The 24,108-nt window shown below is 41.1% G+C and overlaps 1 protein-coding gene across 2 annotated transcripts in view; it reads left to right on the plus strand.

Moving 5' to 3' along the window:
- Positions 1-24,108, plus strand: part of macrod2 (mono-ADP ribosylhydrolase 2) — a 426,308-nt gene that overhangs the window by 123,469 nt on the left and 278,731 nt on the right. For both annotated transcript variants that reach the window (XM_078272630.1, XM_078272629.1), the window contains exon 4: positions 7,185-7,214. In XM_078272630.1, coding sequence (XP_078128756.1) covers positions 7,185-7,214 — 30 coding nt within the window. The remainder of the gene's footprint in view (positions 1-7,184; positions 7,215-24,108) is intronic.

Genomic DNA, 24,108 nt, shown 5'->3' on the forward strand with positions numbered 1-24,108 from the left:
ACTCAATTTAACCTTTTCCAATTTTAGCTAGTTGCATTGTAAAATGTGGCTGTAATATAAAAGAGCCAATGAATAATTAAATGTGATTATCCGAGATTGCGCTTGTGGATTCTTACAAACCGCAGACATTTTTCTGTTGTTTCGACAACCACAGTGCATTTGTGATTTAAAATAGTGAGAATGGATCGAAACAACTTTATCTGATGAACCCTGCTCTCTCCGCTGTCCCCCCCCGAATTGTGCCTTCAGAGTTTTTGCAGTGAGTCTTTCTCGTTCATAGTAGTGTTAAAAACAATTATTAAGTAACACTTCAATCGTTAGAAAGTTGTTTTCTGTGTCTCACTTTGGTGGCATTGACTTTTCTTTGGTGTTAACTTCAGAGGAAAAACAAACTTGCGCTTTGCAGAGCCCACCTACCGCTTTATTTTCTTGTAATTTCTCCAAGCTCCCTTCTTAGGATTGGGGGTTGAGCAGATGCAGGTAGATGTATATTTATGAGGGGGATGTGTATTTCAGGGAGAAGCAGTGTTGTGAAAGGTGACCTTGTTAGATAAGAGGAGGGCTCGGAAGCCAAATGATGAAAGAGAATGGGATCATCCTGGGCTCATTAATGTGGATTTGAAGGTCAGGTAATTATAACAATAGACGTGTGGGCTGGTTTTGGCATCTGGTATTGTTGCTTTGTTATGAAGGTGACAAGCCTGCAGAGGAAAGGGATTAATCACTATGACACCACCCTGTTGTCACATTGATACATTCAGACATCATAACACTACTGCTATAGTTCCAAAGAGAAGCTGCAAAAAAAACAAACATAATTTCCACCATCAACAGTTTATGACAAGTGCTGTTAAGAATATGAATAGGTTTAAGAAGCAACCTACGGTCGCCTGATATTGTAATGAGTATTTCAAAATAAATCCAACCTAAAATAGAATTCACATCTTTGTTATTGCAGTGATTTGAACAGTTGAGCCTTGGTGTCTCCTCCAAAGCTAGTGACACAATTCAAATGCTGCTTCAGACAACTGATCCACGTGGCTGAGGTTGGTATAGTAACACATGGACAGCTGTATGCGCCCAGTGAAGGTAACCAAGGAATCCCACAGCAATACACTACATGTGTGAGCCAGATGAGCTTTTAATAGCTTGAACTGCAAATACTACAGAGCAGCTGAAAGTTCAACCCATCATCTGACTTAATGGAAATTGTGTTTGTGCTGAACACTGACAGAGTATCAATACACATGAGAAATGAGACCTGCTTGATGTTACTGGCACCAAATCAACTTAATATAACAACCCAATGAACGGCAAACAAGGTCTGCAACAAGGTCCTCCTAAAATTTTACAACTCAGAAAAACTCTGTAATTTACTGTAAGCTGGTGTGGGAGAAAGGGGATATGAAGCTGGCAGTATACTCTGAATTCAATTTAATTTGTTTTTCACAGGAGAGGCAGACACAGCTTTCAAGGTTTTTCAAAACAAGAAGTTAACATAGATTAAAACTAGCAAAATGCAACACGTCTTTTGGGCCGCAAACCTACCCTTTTACCTGTGAGGCAAAATGCTAAATTCTGTTTGTTTGGAGGAGACACTCAACCAGGCTAACTTCATGTGCACAAGCTATCATATCAATGTTTTTCTTGTGTATCTTTATATTTGTAGCATTCCACTTAACAATGGAACCTGCTACTTCAGTCATGTCAATTGCATGTGGTTAACATTTCAGTAAATACTTTGACATGTAATGCTTTGATAGGTATTCTGATATTAACTTGTCCGCATTGCACACTCTTGTGTGGAGTAGAAACGTGCGTACTGTACTTGTTTCAGCTACAGTTGCATAATTTTGACTGAAGCATGAGCCAGGTTTTAGCCTTTTTTTGTGTGTGAATGTGCTGCTGGGATCGTGCCACCTCTACCGCAAGTTTGTCTGGCTCAGTCAGGCTCCTCAGGGACCACTAGAAGCAATAAAGAACAAAAATGCCAACCAGTATCATCAGACGAGGCAGCATGTGTGGTGTAGCATGCATTTTTAATGTGCCACAAATAGGAAATACCACTGTTGCCTCTCCTCTCTCATCCCACAACTGGGGGCTCGTTTAAGTTTTATTTCTATTTGTGTGAATTTTGCCAGCTACTAAAAAGATAAAAGAGCCCCCATCATTAAATGTTAGAATTGCCTCAGTTTAACACAGAGGTCCACAGTCATGGCATGGGTTGCTCTAGGTGTGTGTGTGTGTGTGTTCGTGTTCAGTGCTTGTTAGGAAGGCTGGTGGAGTGGAAAAGTGTATGTGTGGAGCAGCGCATTATTTCACTCAAAAATAATTTGCCTTCACTCCACTGACTCTTTGAACATCGACATTCAGAGCTGTCATGTTAAACACCAGAATACTATGAAGAGGAACGTCTAATGACCATCTAAGTGTCAACCAAGTCTACAAATGATCGTCCTTTTTGTTGCTCTGAACTATTTTCTTCATTATTTCAGACCTTCCATCTGTAGTTCATTGTGTTGTAGATGCTAATTTGTGCCCATCAAATTAGCTGTGAATATGATTTCTAATTAAAGCAGAAGAATGGAGGAAAAAAAATATGACTCCTGGTTACAAAGAGCCGCTCGATTGACCTAGTTTGCACTTTTATCTGGGGCAGTTTGTGTTTGGAATCACATTTGCTAAAATCAGAATTCCTTAATTGTGGACAGGTATGACGCGCTTCAAAAGCGACAGAGCATACTGTTGATATAGAACACAGCAAAGATTGTCCCTATCACAGTTAATATGACTCAGATACGGCAAAAACTGCTAAAATGCCTGTAAGATTTGCAGACACAGATAGGCCGGTAGCATTATATTGCAGTGGCCGCCCTGGTTGCTTTGAAAAATTGTACCGATATTTTTTTTGACTCCTCTATTTGCAACAGAGCAGGCGACTGGAACCATAAAACTTTTTTTTATTAGTTTCTGTACCCCACCTTTTATCCCAGAGTCACAGCAGAGTTCACTATTAACCTCTGAGCTTATTGAATGTGTGCGAGGGGCTGGTAAGGATAAGGTGAGTGTGTATTCGATGGAGCATATTTAAAGGGTTCAGTTAAGGTGGCAGAGACCAGAAGGTAGACAGTGAATCTGTTTACTGCCTTGAGGTTTTGTGGTTATGCACTAGCACTTCCCATTTAACTGTGTGATCTAGGGCTCTGCTGATGACACCAAACCCACAACCCAGATCCATGCCTCACTGCCCTCTGCACACACAGGACTCGCACATTAGCCATTTTTAAGAATGCTCTGCAAATATATGGACACACTGAGACAAGAGGGTTTTTTCACTGTGTTTGTGTCTGTGCTGGCTTCTTGACGCAGTGCCACAACCCATAAAGTGTGCCTATCACGCACTGGCTGGGGTTCTGTTATCAATATTTTCTTGCTGTGAAAATACACAGCAGCGGCTCCACTGCATTGTCATTGGCTGAGGGATAAATGAGGTTGCTGTGGGGGTTAAGAGTTCAAAGGGCAGACAGGAAGTGGGTACTCCCACAGTGACAGTTCAAACATATGTTTGATGGGCCAGCCTAAGCCGTGAACTAGCAGTTCCTAATGACCTGCCATCTCCAGGCAGTCTGGGGAGCCCTTCCACTGAGATTTATGACCAATGTTTTGGTTACTTCTGGGACGACTCTCAGCAGCACTCCTGACCAACTCCAAGTCATAGCCTACTGCTTCTGCTTCACTCTTTCTCTGGGTCATTGCAGATCATCAAGGCTCATATTTACCACGACAAGAAATATTCTGGTTCTCTGAAATATTAAAGATCACTGCAGTATTTTGTCTAATGTGATGGAATCCTTGCAGAAATGTTATCTGTTCTGTCCTTGAAGACAATTGATTAATGAAATTCTCAAGGTGGCGCACACTGGCGGACACTGAAGAGAGGACGGCAAAGTCCAAAACCTATTAAACATGCATTCAAAGAGACAACTCCACATGTATGCGCTCAGCCACTGTAGAAGAAACCGATAATGGTCGTCTGATAATACTAATTGTTGGCTCTCCCATTGCTTCCCTAAAGGCAGAAATGTGTTGATCCACCACAAGATAGCCAAACTGAGCCCAGGGCAGGCACAAACAGCAAGGGGAGCTAGTTTATAATTAATACACACTCTATAAAATATGCATTATGGGGTGGATGTGGCCGAATATGGATTTCTGTTTTGATTTTCACTCAGGATAATTGAAGTACTTCTCAGGCAAGTCATACTGTATGAGGCACAAGCTCATAGCCTTTGCTGCCAAGTGTGTAGAGCAGCTCTATGTGCTGCTGTAGGTTAGCTTCTCTACCAGCTGTTTCTTATTTGTCCCGTTCTTGAAGACGGGTTGTTAAAGCAAGTCCCCATCCACTTTGGGATTTTAATGTCTTCCTTGATATATTGCTGTGGGCTGAGCTCACTGACTCTGTAGGTTACAGATATTTTGTGTGCATAAGCAGCACCAGTGTGCTTTAAGATAAACTGCCAAAACACGTTTCATGACATTCTGATCATTAAAGTTAGAGGATGCAGGGAGAGGGCAAATGAAAAGGCATGAAAAAGCATTTTTTACCCCTCCCTATTTCCATATTTATCAAACCACGGCAGAGATGAGATGGCTGTCAAACGCTCTTCATCTCTCAGTGGGCTATTGACGTGATCATAGACGGTAAAGTCACATGCGGTTCGAGAGCACCTAACATCTCAACCCCCAGACTACCCCCATTCACTACTGCCACTACCGCACCTAACACACATAGACACAAAACAGGAGAGTTGTGTCACACTGATTAGCAACCACATCTCCAATCTCTGATTAGGTGTGGAGTAAATGAAGCACCCCCCTCAGTTATGCATTTCCATAATGTCAGGTAATTAAACCCCAGTGTTTTAATAGCTCAGGAATAGGAAGACTCCCCAGGAGACTAGACAATGATGATAGACTTTGCTGAAAACTAGCATACTATAAGCTTCCCTTTAACTGGCACTGGAACTGTTCCTTTTATTGTACTGATAATAGATTTTTTTAAAAACAACCAGCTTAAAACATTTACATCATAAGATACAACTATATTGAGTGTTATTGTGTAAATATGTCTGTTTTTATTACTATTATTATTATTATTATTATTATTATAAGTGATTCTATTTTTCTTGTTCTTATACTTTATGTATATTTTTTTTCTCCTATTTCTACTTAATGTGTATTTGTGTTATTGTGTGTACATTGTTTTTCTTTTGAGCTGCTGTAGCACAGGAATTTCCCCAGTGTGGGATTAATAGTCTTATTTTATACTGAAGGTATCTTCGGTAATAAAGCATTTTACTACATTTAGCCATGCTTTTTAAATATGAACAGAACATTCCCTGTTCTGGAAATGCACATTTGAGTTGTGTGCTTGTTGTTGATAGCTGATAGATTCCAGAGCTAAACAAATGCTGGGAGAGCATGGGTGTCTTTTTCATCACAGAAAACCCTGGAAAGGTGCTATTGTAAACATGACAGTGGATTGTCAGTACATCCCTGTTTGAGTTGCTGTTTCTTGTGCGCATCTGTTATGCCCATACTGTGTGTGTGTGTACACACACACACACACACACACACACACACACACACACACACACACACACACACACACAAAAAGCCCTTTGATGAAACAAATTCTGCAGTGGGAGAGCTTTCTTTGTCCCGGTGCCCACTCATATGTGTGGTGCTCAGATGCAAACAATGCAAAGCCACAATGGTGTTACAGAAAGGTGTGGAAACTCCAGAAGTCCCCATCATACATGTAATCAGGATTGTACTATGATTGGAGAGGTCTCCCTTATACCACATGTTCATTATCTGTTGCTTGTGCACTAAAACGTTTTTTCTTTTTTTTCTTTTTAGAAATAATAAGCTTTTAATGGGGCAATGTTCACTGCTAATGATAGTCAATGCTGTAGCTGGAACTGAAGATTATTAAAGGCATGTTGCAGCGTATGATTCTTCCAATGCCCGCTGAATGAACTACACTTCAAACACATAGGCTACCTACTTTCAGTAACACCCTATTAATAGCTGTACTTTAAATCCTTTCTAATCTTTCTCCTTTAATGTGCAACAGATGTCTCCAACTGACAGACAGGTTCATTTTAAATGATACACTCTCCACTTAGATAGCTGACGTTACCTTCTCTTGAAGCAGTAAACTACAGTTAATGTTATAGATTCACAGGGCGAAGTAATGCTATATGTGTTTGTGAACTGTCTTAAAGCTGACAAGAGAATAACAGTGAGCGAGGCTTTACTCTGAGGGTGTTCTACTGTACATATCACATGTGAGAACGAAGCATCACTCTTTTAAGATCACAAGTCTTGCACTGAAAAGCTCCTCTCAGCTCATGTCCAATGATTTGTGTGACATGTTTCCAAAAAGAAACAACCAGACCCCACAGTCAACTGTCACAAACTTCTGGCCACTGTTAATTGCTTTTGATGAACCACATGTTTTATTGAGCAAAACCTCTGTCATGTTGCCAAGGAAGAAATCTGCCAAGGAGTGGATATTGAAATTAGCTGCTGACTGAATCACACGTTTGTTGCCAAAGTTAGTATTCAAAGAAAAACACTGCACACACAATGCTCACTTCTGTCTATTGGAGATGTAATAAACAATCTATTGGATGACATTGTTGTTGCTTGTTACCTTTGGATGCCTGTGGTGTTGTTGGAAGCTACCATAAAAATGCTAAATTTTGCATTGCCAGTTACAGCTATTCAAATGTGTGACTACAGGTTTAACTGAGAAAGTGGTACAAAACTATGTAACATGCAATCATTTAAGCCAATTTCAGGCTTATCTTGGCACGTTATACCAACTGTTTTTTCTTTTGAAAATATACTGAATGTTTTCATGAATTATTCTGTTCTGTTCTCAATCTCAGTGAAATTTGTTATTAGTAGTTCTGTTCATTAGATGATATAAATGACACATTTGATTATAAGAGCTTAGATTGAATAGGTGTATTTAAGAAAAATCACACGTTTGTGGTTATAAAATCAAACCTTTAATGTCCAAATGTTGATGACTCTATAAAATAATCTAATCTAATTATTGAATGTGAATTGAAGTTTACGACTTTTTTTTTCTTTTTTTTCTCTCTTTTCAGCAAACTCCAGTCTTCTGGGAGGAGGGGGAGGTGAGTTAACACCTTTTTTTTGTTTTTTATATCATCTCATTGTTTGTGCAATTATAGTTACACTCTTCACATCTCATATGATGCATCTATATTCTTCTGTGGGTTCATGGCAGACTTTAGTGTCTATTTCGCTCCAAGTGTCTGTGTTAAATGTGGCCGAATGTAAGGCCAAAACATTAGAGCGCAGTGCAGCGCAACCTTGCACTGTAACACACTGAGAAGTGGTCGTTGCTTCAGCGGCTTGCCGAAGAAAATTATCATCAAAGCAATGGAGGAAATCTGAGGCAGCCAACCGTGGTGTGGGAATAATGGGTTGGGAACTCCAGTAGGATGCTACTGCCCGATCCAACTGTTCTGCTTTTCTGAAATTTGACTTTACAGTGACATGATTGAAATAATCATTCTTCACCAAAGTAACATGAGGTTGGGCTAAAATGCTTCCAGTTAGATGTGGAATGTTAATTTTTAGTTTGAAGGGGAATTTTTGATATGTTTGAATAGTATGACAATGAAATAAGGTCACTGCTTCTGTTCTATCTGTTTATCAATCTGTGTTGGATGTCACTTTTAATGTGTCACCACCTCCTGACAGGCTTCAGTTGTACATGGTGATCCTAACCAGGACATTAGACATTAGTACATTTCATGTAATCTGTATATCTATAAAAACGGTTTTATATAGTGTGTGTTGTAGGTCTCTATCATAATTGCTGTTTTAGGAGTTCAAATTAAGAGCACTTTCTTTAATGCAACTAATAAAACTAATAAACAAGAGCTTCACTGACATTTACAGTGTGGCAGATATTTCCTGTTTATACACAATGCATGTGTATATGCCCTGTATCTTTTTTGTAATCATAGAACTATATATATATATACACACGCACACGTGTGTATATATACACATGTATGACATAAAATATGTACCTATATGTACCTTATACATGTATGATATACATGTATAAGGTGACTTGTTAAAATGTTGTACATGTATATAATTTTATGTCAAAAATGTTAACTTCAAGTTACGTAGCCATTTATAGAGTAGGAATTTGTTAGACCAAAGACAGCACATAGGAAAGAATTATGCACTTTACAGTATGGCATTTCTTTTGGTTTTTATGTATTTATTTATTGATTAGGATTTAAACACCTGGCATGAAATATGAGTCATCAGAGGCGAGGGGTGTGCATGAAGTTACAGCATATTTAACTGCTCAATGCACTTGGGGTCCATTAGAGTGTACACAGGGCTGTTGAAATCTCATTCACATCTAATCACGCAGCCTGGAGTGGCCCTCATCTTGTCTTATACACAGTTAAGACTAGAAACTTTCCAGTCGTTGCATAGAAGTGAGGCATCCCAATCTGTATCAGTGACATGGAGAGGCCCTTAGCGCGCAACCATCGAAAAGACTTGTGTGATTGAGATCAGAGGTCAGGAACACGCAAAGCCTTGGAAAGCAGGTATTGGTGATTGGTGTTTGTCTCTGCTGCTGACGACTCTCAGTATTCATTTGCGACCTACAGATAAACACAAGAAGCAATTTTCTTTGCTATTATGTTATCCTTATTGTTATTTTGTGGCAAATCACCTTTTCATAGTTCTGCAAATCATGCAGCCTTTTTGATTGATCCAGGTCCTTCTTCAACTAGTAATAGGCGTTTATTAGAGGTTATTAGAGGTTTGCTTCGTTTCAATACAGCAGCAACACAAATGAAGATGAATTTGCGGTTGTCAACACTGGAACGTGAGATCTTACATGTCAATTAATGTTATACTTTGCAAGAAAACATCAGTTGATTTAGACCTGCAGCTGTGCTTATTAATTCCAGAGGAATTGTAATTGTAGCAAGTGCCATTTTTTTGAGAGCAAATCCTCATTTCAAACTTAATTGAATTCCAGCGATGCTATTCCTGCCAAGTTACTCTGGCACAAGATACAAGGTCAATTATCTTTAAAATGCTAACACTCACATTTTCTCATGTTAATAATGATCACAACAAGTCTGTTACTTTATGATATCTTATGTGTGCATTCTTGTGAAGCGTGCTTTATGTTATTATGGCCATGCTAAAACATTAGGAGGAGGTGATTATAACCAGGGAGAGATTACAATTCTCTACCGGAGAGCTGCAAATGTTACTTTCCCCCCCAAAACAAAGCTCTACACCGTTTGCCTTTTATCTGCACGAGGCTAAGAGGGGTTTTATCTACCAGTCTCTTTATCACTAGAAGGTGGCTGCTAAACCTGCAAAACTGTTCTCTCTGTTCTCACCCTGACCCTCCCTCTACCCATATCTGTGGTTTGGCATTTGAAGACCTCCTGCCTTGGTTGTGGCGAGGGTCGATGTGAAGAGGAGATGTGCTCTCATATAGGGCCTGCCTTATCTCCCAGCTGTCTTCTCAGGGCTCTGCAGAGGGGCAGCTTCACAACAGGATGATCCATCATGTTGGCCTCACGCACCTGAGCCATGTTTAGTTCTCACAGTTCTGGAGGTGGGCCTCCCACCGCCAGTTTGTGAAAACTGGACAAAGTCTTTACTTTAAGTAAGAAAAGTTATGTGTAGATATCTTTTTAGGAGAAAAGTTTCACCTCTCTGTATATCTTATCATTAATTCAAGTGTGATGTGTGGTCACAGCAAAGCAGACTTGTGTTGGCTTGCAGCTAGAACGGTGTGAATAGGTTGGAAAAGTGAAAATAAAGCCCTGGGTGAGATTTGTCCTGTAGCCAAAAAAAACCCCACATTATTATATCCCTAGCATTAGTTAGTGTGGAGACAAAAAAAGTCTAGAAAAGATTGTTGTGCCCTGATGCTCTATTAAATCCTTAGAAATCACTGATGGGAAATCTCTCTGGGTTGTGTGTCTTCTGTATTATGTACACAATGGGGTTAACCAAAATAGCACCGTTATCTACATTAGACATGTTGGCCTCACTGGGATTCCATACATACATAGGGGGAAATAACAATGATCTTTGATAATAGCACGCTAAATGAGGCCTCTGTGAATCGAGGGTAATTATGAATGGTACCAGATTGCTCATGTGATGTGTGTCACAGCATGGCTGGATGCTGGCACAGTCCCAAAGGAATAGACCTAATGTAAACATCATGTTGTCTATCTCTCCCCCCACCCCCCATATGACGCTTTCTCAGACACCCACTGACACGCACGCGCGCGCACACACACACACACACACACACACACACACACACACACACACACACACACACACACACACACACACACACACGAATGCAAGCGTACACTGAACCATGTAATGATACCACGAAGCCCTGTGTAGCCAGAGAGAGGGAGCTCCACTTGCTTTTGATGTCTCCATCCAGGAGGGGAATGGGCTCATTAGCATTCTAACCAGAACCGTTGCCCATTTAGCACTAGGCTTTAACTAGACCCCCCAAACAAATCGTTCTTCACAGGTTGGGCCTCCTTTCTTTGCTCCAGTCAAGCGGTCGGGGAACATGCATGGTTGTTTTTGTACGTCCTGATTCGGGCTAATTTGGCCACGGGCTGCAAACGCTCACTAAACTCAGCTTTTGTCATTGCTTGCATAACATAGGCTGTAGCGCTGTGGGCCCCAGCTCTCCTCCCTCATAGGTTTCCTGAACAGTGGTGTGAGTCATAGCAAGTACCAACACATTCTAACGTATCAGATTAATTATGCTTGCTGTGATTATGCCTGGCTGCGGTGGTGCTCATGTGGTTCTTTGCCCTCTTCTGCAACTAAACATGACATCTGATCGGATGCAGACCCGCAGTGACAAGACTATGCTTCGCGGCTCTGCTGAGATAGTGATGCGTGTACAAAGGCCTGTAAATTCCAAATTGAATTAACAGAATGAGTATAATGGCCTGGCTCTGATCTTTGGGTGAAATGTGAGAACTTCTGCTTTCAGTACATTTATCTGACCACAGAAGTACAATATCAGCATTTCAATAACAGCAGTACTGGCTCTTCCAAAAGAGTGCTCCTGCATGCTTAAAAAAGAAAATAAAATGTATCCAGTTTCGGACATGTTTGGATAAGCCTTTATCAAGATTCCTAAGTGCTTCACCATGCATATCGCTATCCTTATTTGTTATGCAAAGAGCTCTGCTTTCTTTTCCTGTCACCTCCAGATGAACCATTATCCTCTGTCTGGGTCCTGCCCCAGGCTTGTTTATTGGGTAGATTGGAGAGGACCGGGGCATGGTGCTCTGTGTATAGGTCAAGATATAGAATGGTGTTGTGTGACAGTTTGGGTTAGATGGCCTTATGTCCCTGTCGCAACTTACTGGATGCCCCAGAACTCCCCTATATGATTAATCACTCAACGATGACGTATTATTCTCATAACTCATAGATTGCACACTCTGCTTGACTGATGGTCCTCAGTTCACAGATGGTAGTACCAGCCATTAGCATAACTTATGACAGAGATACGGTATTTCCCCTTGGAGTAGCCTAAATAATGTAAAATGATAAATTGAATGCAAAGATTCCTCAGTCAGCGCGGTACCCTCGGGATTTACTTATCTCCTCATATTTAGTGGGCCGTTAGTTACACTCTGATCTGGGTCCACCATGTATTTGTGCTGTAATGTTCCATGTGCTTTTAAAAGTGTGTTAGAGCAGCACTGATATAAATGTGTGTCTGTCCTCCTCTGCGGGATTAGCCCTGCTGTTAGGAACTATTTACAAGGTAAACTCCAGCATAAATACATTTGTATTCTCTTTCTTTGTCTGTGTGATTTAAGTATGTATTTAGGTAAGTATATTTACCTCTAATTTCGGTAGGTTGTTTTAAGGACAGGGCTTTTTAATTCATACTCTTCATGCTTGCTTTTCATAGCGCCATCCAAATATGGGAGTGCCTTCTTGCATGGACTTGAGCCGGTGACATTTAAATAATTAAAATTAAAATAAAAAATAAAAAAATCCTTATTTGAATTGGCCTCGTTCTTGCATAAGCAGAGAAGTCATTTTGTAAATTGCACTTACTTAGTAAAATAATAAAAAAAGTTTACGCTACACATCCCAAGTGTAATGCCCGTCTTAGTTATGCATTAACAATGTACTGTATGCTACCACTAAAATGTTGCCTTGCCTTCATTTAATGCATAACCCAGTATACTGACTGAAAATATGCATGAAAGCCACAACACTCCACTTAACCCACATCAATATATTGTTTGTATTAACAAAGAGTATTCTATGTTTTACACAAAGAGTTTGCTCTATTATTTCTGTGTAGTCTCTTGCCTTTAAGTATTGTTAATGGAAGTTGGTGACCATTACTATATATACACAGTTATGTCAAGTGCAGACATATCAGTGGAAACATCAGTCATTATATTGAAAAATGGTCATTTGAGAAGTACTGTACCCCCATGCTGTCAGATCATTTCACCCAATTATTACAGATATGATGTTATTCAGAGGGCATTCCACTGAAATTAGCAGGACAAGGTCATCGTGTGGACTGCAGTTTGCGGTACCCAAATAGTGATGGAAATTGCATTTCAGCGTGAAAGCTCTCTCTAATGCCATCTCTGTCTCCCTCCTGCCACCACAGAGAGCAGTCACCACGAACACCCCCTCCTCCTCCAATCAGCAATGATGGATGGACTAATTGATGCAGAATGATTGGGCCATTCATTTAAGCCTACAACAGTGGGTTCCATATTTAGGATTAACATTGCAGTATAATGGGAAGGGAAGAAGAAATGTTCAGGGAGTCAATTAACACTACAGGGAAAGAGGGACAGCGTGAGGAAGAGTTGTAAAAATGTTGAGACAAAAGAAGGGAGAGGAAAAAGACATGGGATATTATGAGCGGTGGCAACAGGACTGGTCAGATGTGTTGTATTAAGCTTATGAGACATGAGTGTTCCAAGGCATTTATAAAGGTGTGTATCTGCAAATAAGACCAAGCGAGAGGGGCATATAACTGAGACATGTCTTCCTGGTATCCCTCTCTTAGCCTATGAATCATTTATCTCTGTCCCAATGTGTAAATCAAGCTGCTGGCCATTGCCTGCGGCAGTCATGTCATTAGCTAGTTGACGGCATCACTTAATCTCTGGCACTGCAGTGCGGTGAGGGAAAGGGCCTAACTTTAAACAGCACACATATCAGCGTATCATACTGTATGGAAATGTGTGTGTCTGGCTGTGGTGTAGCAAGCTTCGTTGAGCTAATCAGGACCAATCAGAGACACACTTGTTCAAAGAGACGTTTCTCCTCTCACACTCGCAGTTCACACTTCGCTATTTCAGGAAGTGCATGTTGTGTTTTTGTTCATTGTACTTGATAGCTGGGTTTTCCTAGCAAGGCTCCGCCCTCCTACTTACTTCCACTCAATTTTCATTTCCCTTCAGTACTCCGTCTGGGTTTGCGGTATATTCTTGGGTTTTCTCCGGTCAAATATTTGTAGGTCCAATCAGCGAACAGAGGGAGTGGCTGAGAACGATGACGTTGAGGACATGCACTAGAAAGATGCGAGCGAAGCCATTCGGTCCGTTGTGGCAGCAATGCTGCCGAATATCCAGAAGTTAAAGCCAGAGCAAGAACAATCTTTGCTGAGTTTTGTTGGTTGCCATGATGTTGTGGCCCTCCTCCCCACGGGGTTCGGGAAAAGTTTGATTTTCCAGTTCGCTCCGTTAGTGGTGAAGGAGTTGGCTAAGGTTAACGCTAGCGATGCTAATGCTAAATATAAGCGGATAGTTGTTGTCGGTCTCCCCTTTTGTTGCACATGCGCATGACATACGTCACAACCAAACGTTAGCGATTGGTTATGGCAGATCCAGAGTGGCTCTGGGCAGATCCAATAGTTTTAAACTTCAACAGAGTAGCCGCCTTCAAGGAAGTTAACACTTGTCAATGGAGAGAGACCCGACTCTCTGTACAAACGAAATGTACGAGAGTCTGGTAGGACCAGGCTAGGGTTTTCCTGCATGTTTAAAAAAGATTTTGTTTAACACTCCAATTGAATGAATTAGGGAAAATACATATTCTAAGTGCTTTTTAAAAATAAAAGCTGATTACAAGGCCTTTGTTGTTTCTCCTTTTTAATCCTGAAAGAGTATTAAACAATGCAATTTTCAGCCTGTCTTAGCTTGCTGTGGATTTAAAAAAAATTGAGAGACTGTGGGGAATATGGGGCTGTATCTCTGTGATGGAGAATTGCACTAGATATTCTCAGTACCCTACCTACCCATTTCCAGTAACATTGTCAGACTGACAAAGGGTCTCACTGCCTTTTCCACTGAGGGGTCATTTGAGGTGGAGGATGTCACTCTTCCAGAATCTCACCCATCGTTTATTGAACCAGAGGACTGAGAAAGTCTGGAGCCTTATCAGTTTGAAATGCTAGCACTGCCAGCTCCAGCTCAAAACCTCAGGGCAGTAGCCAAGCCTCGAGGCATCTGAGGCTAGGGAGTCTCTGAATGCTGTAACATTTTGGCTCGGTAAAGTACAGTGTTTTGAAATGATCATAAAACTATTGTATAAGGTATTCTCATTGTTTTGAAAGTTATAGTATGTACATTGTTCTGCTTTTTTCCCGCATGTTTTTGAGTTTGCCTGCAAGGGAACAACACAGGCATACAGTAGGCCACCTAGTAATTCACATGCTTTTGTACAACAAAGAACTTGCACCCCAGTTTAAGGATCCACCTAATTCTGTCTCCCCTCATTGTACATAAAGTGAGAATACCACCACAGGGCTTGAGAAGGGGGCAAGAAAGTGTCAATTTAGTTCTCTTCCACACTGCATCACACATGACCTCCCCCAAACCCCCTCTGTGCACCAGCATTTCTGGGTCAGTTGTTGAGATTTTAGACAACTCAAAGCATTACCAACCTCAATGTCAGAGCACATTTGTGTCCTGCACAGGCTTTGTTGTGGCTGTTTTGGGGGTAGATCCTGCACTCTGCCTGTCCATGTTCTTGTGTGCGTGTGCGTGTGTGTGTGTGTGTGTGTGTGTGTGTGTGTGTGTGTGTGTGTGTGTGTGACTGTGCACGCATTTGCTTGCATGATGGCATGTCTGTGTTTCTGTCTGAATTTGCAAGTGAGTGAGTGTGTGTGTGTGTGTGAGAGATTCTTATTCTGGGATAACTGGATGCTGAGCTGTCTTGTCAGTTGACTCAGTGGTCAGTTTTGGTCCCGCTGCCCCTAGCAATGCAGGATGGAACGATGAGATCTGACAGACGGGGACAGTTCTTAACAGGGCACTACCCCATCCCATAGTCTCGCCAATCACAGCTCCTACAAGGACATCACAAGAGGCTCAGAGAGCTAAGCCACATGCTCAGAAATGATGTTGACATGCCAATATACAAATCGTACTGTATAAAATCCTGTTATTTTCAAAATGTTTACTCGGATTGCACGCTGGAGAAATTCTTGCAAAGTAATATTTATTAGGAAGACAGGACACCTCCAATAACAGAAAGGAGGGACAAAACCTTAACTGAAATTGAGAAATACACAAAATCAGGTTTTGATATACAACGTATTGAGTACTGATGCGCTGTGAAATATGAAAGGAGTTTAGTATCAAAACTACTGCTTCTGTTTGCATTGAAGTTTAATTGAATAACATTCCATAACAAAGGGGATATTTCCATGCCATCTACTCTCTACATTTAACAGTGATGAAGGTAATTGAGGAACCAGTGGAGATCAATGGAAGAAATTAGCAGGACATTGCCATTAAGCAGAGCCATTGAATCAATAAACATCCACTAGGCCAGGCAGAAAACCTTGTCCTAACAGCCATTTAGTTTGGACAAACAAGTAATTTGACTGTTTTTGAATATGAATACTGTATGCAGCACATACAGACACAAGTCTGCTAGAGTTGATTACTGCAGTTTTATAAGTACTTGTGCTGAGGCTGATTGGTTCAGTATGGCACAGGGTTGTTTTCTTTTGGTGTCTAGCTGCAGTTTTGAACATATGAGAGCACACACAATTGGTGGGAGGGAAGCTAACACTAAATATGTGTGGTAGCCCATGTTTTGTTAAATCACAACAGTTATTAAATTATTCCATTTGGAGATGTAAATGTACTATGTGCAATTCTGGTATGCTAACTCATGGACCTTTTTACCTTACTGCTTGCTTTACAGCAGAGGTACACTGGTAAACACTGCAGGGCTCCTGGGGTTTTGTGCTGCCTAAACAGTACATGCCATAATTTCACTAACCACCACGCATCACAAAAGCATAACACACACAGAGCGCTGTTTGCGTTCAAGTACCTAATGTTTACAATAGTGTTGGGGTGGCATATAGATCTGAGGCTTGAGTATGTGACAGTTCTCTAATGATAATGAGTCTTTGAACTAGCTGTGGGCATAGAGAGGATAATATTCATGTGAGTATCTCTAAAGAGCTGGTTGGTAGCTGATTAGTGGCACTTTTTTGACACTGTCTGTGCAGACTGACCTGCTAGGGTGGCCTTTTGTCAACTAGTAACAAACTGTCAAGCTTTCTGCATCTCTCGTGGGGCAGCCTAGTTAGCTGTGTCTGACAGGCCGCTCGCCTACAAGTGAGGTTTCGGCCCAGGGAGGGTAGAGCAAGCTCCAGAGGAAAACTGTCATCTTTTTGTCAGACCACAGGGAAGAGGAGGAGTTAGTCTCTCCCTCTCTTCCTCTGTCTCTCTATCTCTCACCCTCTATCTTTCTCCCTGTTTCAGCCTGTTCCCCTGGTGAAGAGCTTCACTTTCCCAGTGCCAGCGTTATGCTCCTCTCAGCCTGCACAGAATAAACAAGCAGGTGTCAGAGGATGAAACGCCAAGTGTTCCCTAGGTGCTGGGCCCGTCGTTGCATTAACCCCCTTACTGTTGCTTCATGAGGGCCACAGCAGCCATCCCAGTATGCTAGCTGAGAGTGACACTGAGACTGCCAGTTGGACTGAAGTGAAAGACGCCCCATGTGGCCTTCCTTAGGGAGAGATGAGCGTTTATACCACAGGGATGATGGCTACCACTCCACCTAATCCTCTTTTCCCAGACACTTCATTATCACCCTCACACTGCCGCCACAGTATGTGTGTGCAGACAGATCTCTGAGGATAGCCACAGAAGCTCATGTAAAGGTGCAGAGAGGAAGGATTATTGAGGAAGAGGGGAAACATGAGGAAGATGGTAGGAAGAATGACAGAAGGATACGCAGAGTAAAAAGTGTGGTGGAGGTGGAGAAGAGATGTCAAACGTAGTGGTTAGTAGTAAGAGAAAAACAGTTTGCATAATATCTTCTAATTTTCTTTTTCATATTCATGTATTTTCACTATAGAAGCAAATCAGTCGGGGGGACCGGTCCTGTCCTGTCCTTATCAAACACCACACTTTATCAATATAATATGTGTTTAACTAGCTTACTTAAATAATGAACATGTTTTGTAGGGTGAAAAATAATGTCAAAACAATTATAATCAACATGCGATCTCTGTGCAGAATTCTGTGCATTTGAGAGGTTTTAGATAGAAATTGAGTTTTACACAAACTAGGATTTGTTTATGTGTTCCTTTTTGTGTCAGGCATGTGCAGAAGTGTCTGCTGGAAAGAAGATTAATTTCTGAGTGGGAGAGTGCAGCAAAGCTATTTGAGCCCACTGAAACATGTTGGCTCTCTACTGTGAGACTCGCATTAGCACATGCCATACTTGATGGAGGAGCATACTTAGCAGTAATAATGGGCATTATAGGGGGTGGTATCAAGACATTATTTTCAGAAAGCTCTAATTAAGCTTTTTGCTGTGGCTTTGGCGTACCACTGACTGTCCAGTATCATCAGGAAAGCTTTCTAAGCCTGTGATAAACGTACTGCTTGCCCATCAGTTTGTTCTGGGCCTCCCATGCGCAGGAAAAATAAACAAGTTCATCAAACAGTGTGAGACGAAGCTCCTCTCCACTGACTCTAGTCCTGGCCCTGATGAAACAGCAATCAGCTCAGTACCACAGGGAGCCATTGTGTTTACAGTCGGTGGGTGGATGGACTGCTGCTAGCTAGGGGAGATTAGACCTTTGAGACCAGCTGGGACATTCCCACCACCAGCCAGCTCCACCTGTGACATTGCAAACAAGACCCTGTCCCTTCCTCTCAACCTCCACAGCCATTGGAGTGATCAACACCACACTGACACTTTCCCCATCAAAGTAAAATAAGAGAGCCTGTATACATGTGGGCGTGTGACTATGCTGGTGGTAGAGGTACGACAAGGCACACACAGCTGTAGTGCTGGGGCCCGATTTATAATCATATAATATAATCAAAGGGTTTTACATCATTCACCTGCAATGTGGAACTCCTTTTTAGTGGCTCTCATTGGTTTGTGTCCAGGGAACACTACAAAACGTCTAAGAAACGTTTCAGAGCGAGGCACACTTTTCTGACGGCTCTGCATACAGTGGCTTTAATATGCTCCGCATCACCAAGGTTGTAAAGAAAACTGCTGTTTGCAAAAAAACGTAATGTAACACAAAGAATCTGCTCGGATGTCCACGATGGGTGACATGAGGACGGATAAGGTTACGTAGGCTACATAATATTATATATATCATATTCTGTTCTCGCTCTTTTGCATCATTCATCTGCCCTGATATGTTACATTTTTCTTTTCTTCCCACTCTTGTAGCACACAATTTTAGTACACTCTACTGATCTACATCACTATCTAGACCACAATTCTGCACTAACTGTATATCGACTCTTTACCACATTTCAGCATTTTATATAGTATGTCAATTCATATTTACTTTGACTCTTTCAACATTTATACAGTCTGTCTATTCATGCATATTGTGTTATTCCTGATCTACATTACCACCTAGACCACCATTTGCACTAACTGTATGTTGACTCTTCACTACATTCAGCATCATATATAGTCTTTTCATACTTATTTTGTTAGCACTGACCTACATCACTAACTAGACCACCACTTGCACTCTGTATATTGACTATTCACTACATCTTTCGCATATCCTCCGACTTACTTACACCTCACTTTGCGCCAGCTTTGTAATGCCTACCTAATCTGCACTTTATGTAACCTATTGTATTCTGTTTTCTTGTAATTTATTGTATGTGAAACTGTATGTTGTCTTGCACGCTTATACTTTTCTTGGCCAGGTCGTCGTTGCAAATGAGAACCTGTTCTCAACGGCTTACCTGGTTAAATAAAGGTTAAATAAATAAATAAAAATAACTGATAGACTGGGAAGAAAACGATACTGCTCAAATAGGTAGTTATCTGGGAATAAAAATAGTCTGGGCCTCAATATCATCTCCCGACAAAAGGACATGCCATGTTGATGAAAAAAAAGTTTTATAGTCTGCCTAACAGAGTTAATAAACCAACCCTGTTTTTTTCAAGCAGCTGTGTCTGAGGTTAAATTACCTCTCTTTCTGAAAGGGGCTGGAGTTACCCCTCTCTCTCAGGTTTGATTATCTCTCTTTCTGAAACAGAAAACCCAGAGTTTCCCTCATCTCAAGGTTAACAAACTCAGAGTTTTTACTAAACCTGCTTTCTGAAACAGGCCTCTGATCACTGATTGTATCTAAAGTTTGTTTGACCCCACCCCTGAAAGGTCAAGACGTGGGTGGGTTTGTGGTAAAGCAGAGGAAGCAGTTGACCTTGATGCCATTTCTCCAGCAACTTTACCTTTACCTCCCAAGTTCCTTGTCAATTGTTTGAAATTTCTACATTAGCTTTCTTCAAAATTCGCTGGCAATGCCCCAAAGATGAGGCACACATGCTGTTCCACAGTAGCTGTTTTTTAGACACAGTGTTCTGTACATTACATAAAAAAAGTAAGCCTGAAGGAAATACTGCAGGATAAAGTGTGAATGTGAGCCTCAGCTGACAGCCCCCGGAACGTGTTTCTCCCCCTCGGTAGGCAGCGGAGAAAACCTCACCAAGCGTGACAATAACAGAATGCCAAAACATGGATTGGACCAAATGAGCTGTGAACGCAAACAAAGTAGCGAATTTGTTCTGTGGCGTTTGGGGTGGACATGTGTCCCCTCAGCATGTTAAATATTGCACACAGTCTTACAGACAGACAGACAGGCAATGAAAAAGGAAGCCTAATTAAGTAGAGATAAAAGACAAGGAAGACAGACAGAATGTAAAGAGAGCAAAACAAAGCGTTAATGACTATGTCAGCCCAAGGATGTGCATGTTAATCTTTGTAACGCTGTGAAAGCATTTGTGTGGGTATGCCATTTATCTGGAGCCCACCTGAGATTTGTCATGCCTTATGGTAAATTTTTGAAGCGTGAGCTCCGCCAGTGGAATGCTTGTTCTGTTTCGTCGTCCCCCAGATAATCTGTCTTTTTTAGGTCTGTTTATAACTCATAAGTATTAATATAAGTTTGGGTGTCTCTGTTTCGATGTATTTTACGTGTTATTCCTGGACTAGGCTGGATGCCCACACTGTTTCTGCAATCCTGAGTCTGGCGCAGCTGTTAAATGTTTTATTTACTGAACCTTGATGAGATAAGAGCCGAGTGTTTTGGAATGTCTGTCTGAGGACATCAGCATGCCTCTCTCACTGTGTGTATGCTTCTTTTAGTGCTGATTGGTCATTTGGCATCCGTCCCCCAACACCTAAATGGACTCTTAGAGAAACTCAGATAGGCCATAAACATAAGCAGCCGATGGCAGGGCTAGTCTGAAAGGGGGGGGGGGGGAATCCTAATAATACACAACTCTTTTGAATCGTTCCGCTGGGCTATTCTACAAATGGACTTTCAAACTTTTAAGTGTGTTGCTGTTTAGCTAGAAGCTTCACATGTTGTAACGCTGGACTGTTGTGTGTGTGTGTGTGTGTATATATTACTTTGTTTTACTCCTTCTCTTCCACCATGTGAAACTGAGGCAGACCAGTTAGGGAATCAAAAGGGCCAAACTTCATGGAAAATAGATCTGTTCTGGGTGGCTTGTTAATTCCCTGGTGTGCCTCCTGAGGTGAATCACTCTCGATGTGGATGCTGCCTTTGATCATTCACAGAGCATGTCGCAGCAAGGTCTGCACCGGCTCCCAACAGATGGTCATTAAATCATGCGTTTTATTTTACTGGTGCTTTTACATTCCTGCAAGATCTGTGTGCTTTTATTGCTGCCATTTAGGATGGCTACCATGCTGATTAGAAACATGCAGGTCCTTTTTGTGAGTATGTCAATAGAACTGATGGAAAAACAATGTGCATACAAACATTTCATTTATTCTAACTCAACATAATTTCCCCTGTGCAGGCTTTCTTTTACTCTCTAGTGCACAGCGGCGTAGGTGTAAGAAAGGATTAGCTTCTGAATTTGTATTGATTACCGGAGGTGCTCCAAGTACTTTAGTACAGAGTTCTTAACATTTTTTTTTCTTCCACATGCAAAGAAATGTGTTTAAGGTGTACACCTAATGTAAGTAGTGTACAGTGGTCTACTCCAAGGAGGACCACAGTTTCAATGCCATCGAACCCTAGAGAACCTAGTTCATCGTCTGGGCAATAATGTCAGATTTCTCACCTCCAGTCAACTGTGCTTCTAAAGCTTGTTAATCTTAAACTTGTTAATCTTAGTGTCTGTCAGTGTCATGGAGACAGAAATGCCTAACTACCTTTGCATGATTGGCTACTGAGCAGACTAAGAAATCTACCCTAATGATTCATGTCATCTGGTAGGCATTTACTGTAAATCGCTGACCTCCGCATGCTACCTCAGTAAGGCAAGAAACAAATGATCAAATCTCCTCAAGTCGATTATGGTTTGGGTCTGTAGGCATAGAAGTGGAAGGCTTGAAAGTACAACTAGGACAATTATAGGAGATAATGAAAAAAATGTTGATACAGAAGTTGTTCCAGTAGTTTGTGTACTATCTACTAACTGAGCCAGCGGGTTTGAGGATTTTATTGGATCAGCCTTCCAATGGGTTTCTTTATCGCAGCATATATGCAAAGACTTGTTTTCATCTTCAAAATATACAATATTTTGCATTGGCTGTTTGTAATCATCACTTTATATTCTTTTCATCTAAAGGGAGATACATGTGTGTGCCTCCCTCCTTAAACCCACGCAGTTTGAATATGCATTTGTTTGCATTAAATGTAAATCTTTATTGCAGTTTAAACTGGTGCAAATGGAATGTTCTGAAGCACATCCACAAACTCCTACATGAAATTATGCTGTTGTTTTTTTTGTAGCTGGAATTAAACTGCACCATACACCCTTTGTGACTCCTTTTATATTAACGGGCTAGATGAGGGACAAAGGCTGTGTATTATATTGGCATGGGGGCCAAAGTTCCTGACATGGCAATTTGCGGTCTTTTCTTTTGGGTAAGTGGTGACAATAGGCTGCTGTAGGCTCAATCGGGTCCCCGTGTACTGCAGTGTGAAAGCGGCTTGGCTTTTTGCCCCTAGGGTCAGTGCGGGGATCTCAAACACCACGACTGATGAGCACTAATCTGGTCTCCTTGGCAAACACAAACCTTTCTCTGTAACCTTCTAGGCGTGAAACACAATTTACAGAGGTGGCAGGGGGTCGAGGGGACCATGATGTCATCAGGCATTCGGCGGGGAGGGGTTTCAGAATGTACATAACACTCAGTCGCAATCTGATGATTCCCTGTTTTCAGATGAAAATGTTGATGAAAACCCTCCTCCCCCTAGTTTTCAGATCAGGGTGTTAGGGAGTAACTTGGATATACCATCATAGATTATTGTGGGAGCAGCCTGCTTATTTGGCCATAAACTCTTTTACATTTTCATGTAAAAGATCTTGGATAGGGAACGTGCTGTGGTGTTGGAAAGTAACTTTGTTGACACATGCAGTGTTGTGTTTGGCAATAAGCAATTATCAGTAATTTGCAAAAGTGGTTGCTGATAGGGAGACTAAAATACAATTGTAACAGAGGATAGACAGTAAAAGAAAAGTGTGCAATCTCATGCAGTCCAACCCAGCAATGATTAGTAAATCTGATCCAACTTTGCTTGTCCAGTTTTTTTTTTAAACCATCGTTAAGATGTTGCTAATCCCTATGGTAATTATTAAAGTTGTAGCTTGTGTTGGTATACTGCATTGCATTACATTATTTTGTAAGACATTTTTAATATTCTCTGCCTCCGCATATGCAAATGAGGGTGGACAAAACTTTGCCTTTTTTCGTATGGCTCTATTGAATTCTAAGTTTTACAAATGTTTTAATTATTGTTTAAGTTTTTTTTGTAAAGATTGTATCCCCATGTGCATTGTGAGTGGAATTTGTTTTTCCAGTGTCAAGTAACGTAACACATGAATATAGATTCAGAAAGAGAGAGACCAATTAGTATCACTTTAAATACAATTAAGCAATGTTTCTGAAAACTGTCCAGATGTTCTGTAATGAATCTCCATAGTTCTATTCTATTTTTCAATATATCTGTTAATTAGAGTAATAGATATCCCATTTATAAATATGTATCATATGGAACCTATTGTGTGTTTAAGGAAGCGCTAAATAAAGATAAAAATGATCATGTTCCAGGTTTTTCAATTGTGATGCTAACAGAGAATCTTCTTTTTCATACGAACCAGTTTGCTGAGGGATTAGTGTTAACTCTTTATTTGATATTCATGGCAATGCCTTCACCTGCACATATGTGTCAGGAGTTGCACTCCCCTCATGCAGCTAATACTGAAGTTGATTAAAGAATTTAAATGGTCCGTTTAACCACAAACGCAGGCGATGCCTACCTGTGTGATAGTACCATTATTTAGCAGTAATTCCTGCAGGCAACAGATTGAATTGATCCCCTCTCAGCCATCAGGAAGTTTTAGTGCTGCTATGTGTGTGCTCAAAGCCCAGTTTAATAAAGCCGGCCGGTCACAAGTCGTTAA

This window comes from Sander vitreus, chromosome 17, assembly GCF_031162955.1.
Source record: "Sander vitreus isolate 19-12246 chromosome 17, sanVit1, whole genome shotgun sequence".
NCBI classification, from domain to species: domain Eukaryota; kingdom Metazoa; phylum Chordata; class Actinopteri; order Perciformes; family Percidae; genus Sander; species Sander vitreus.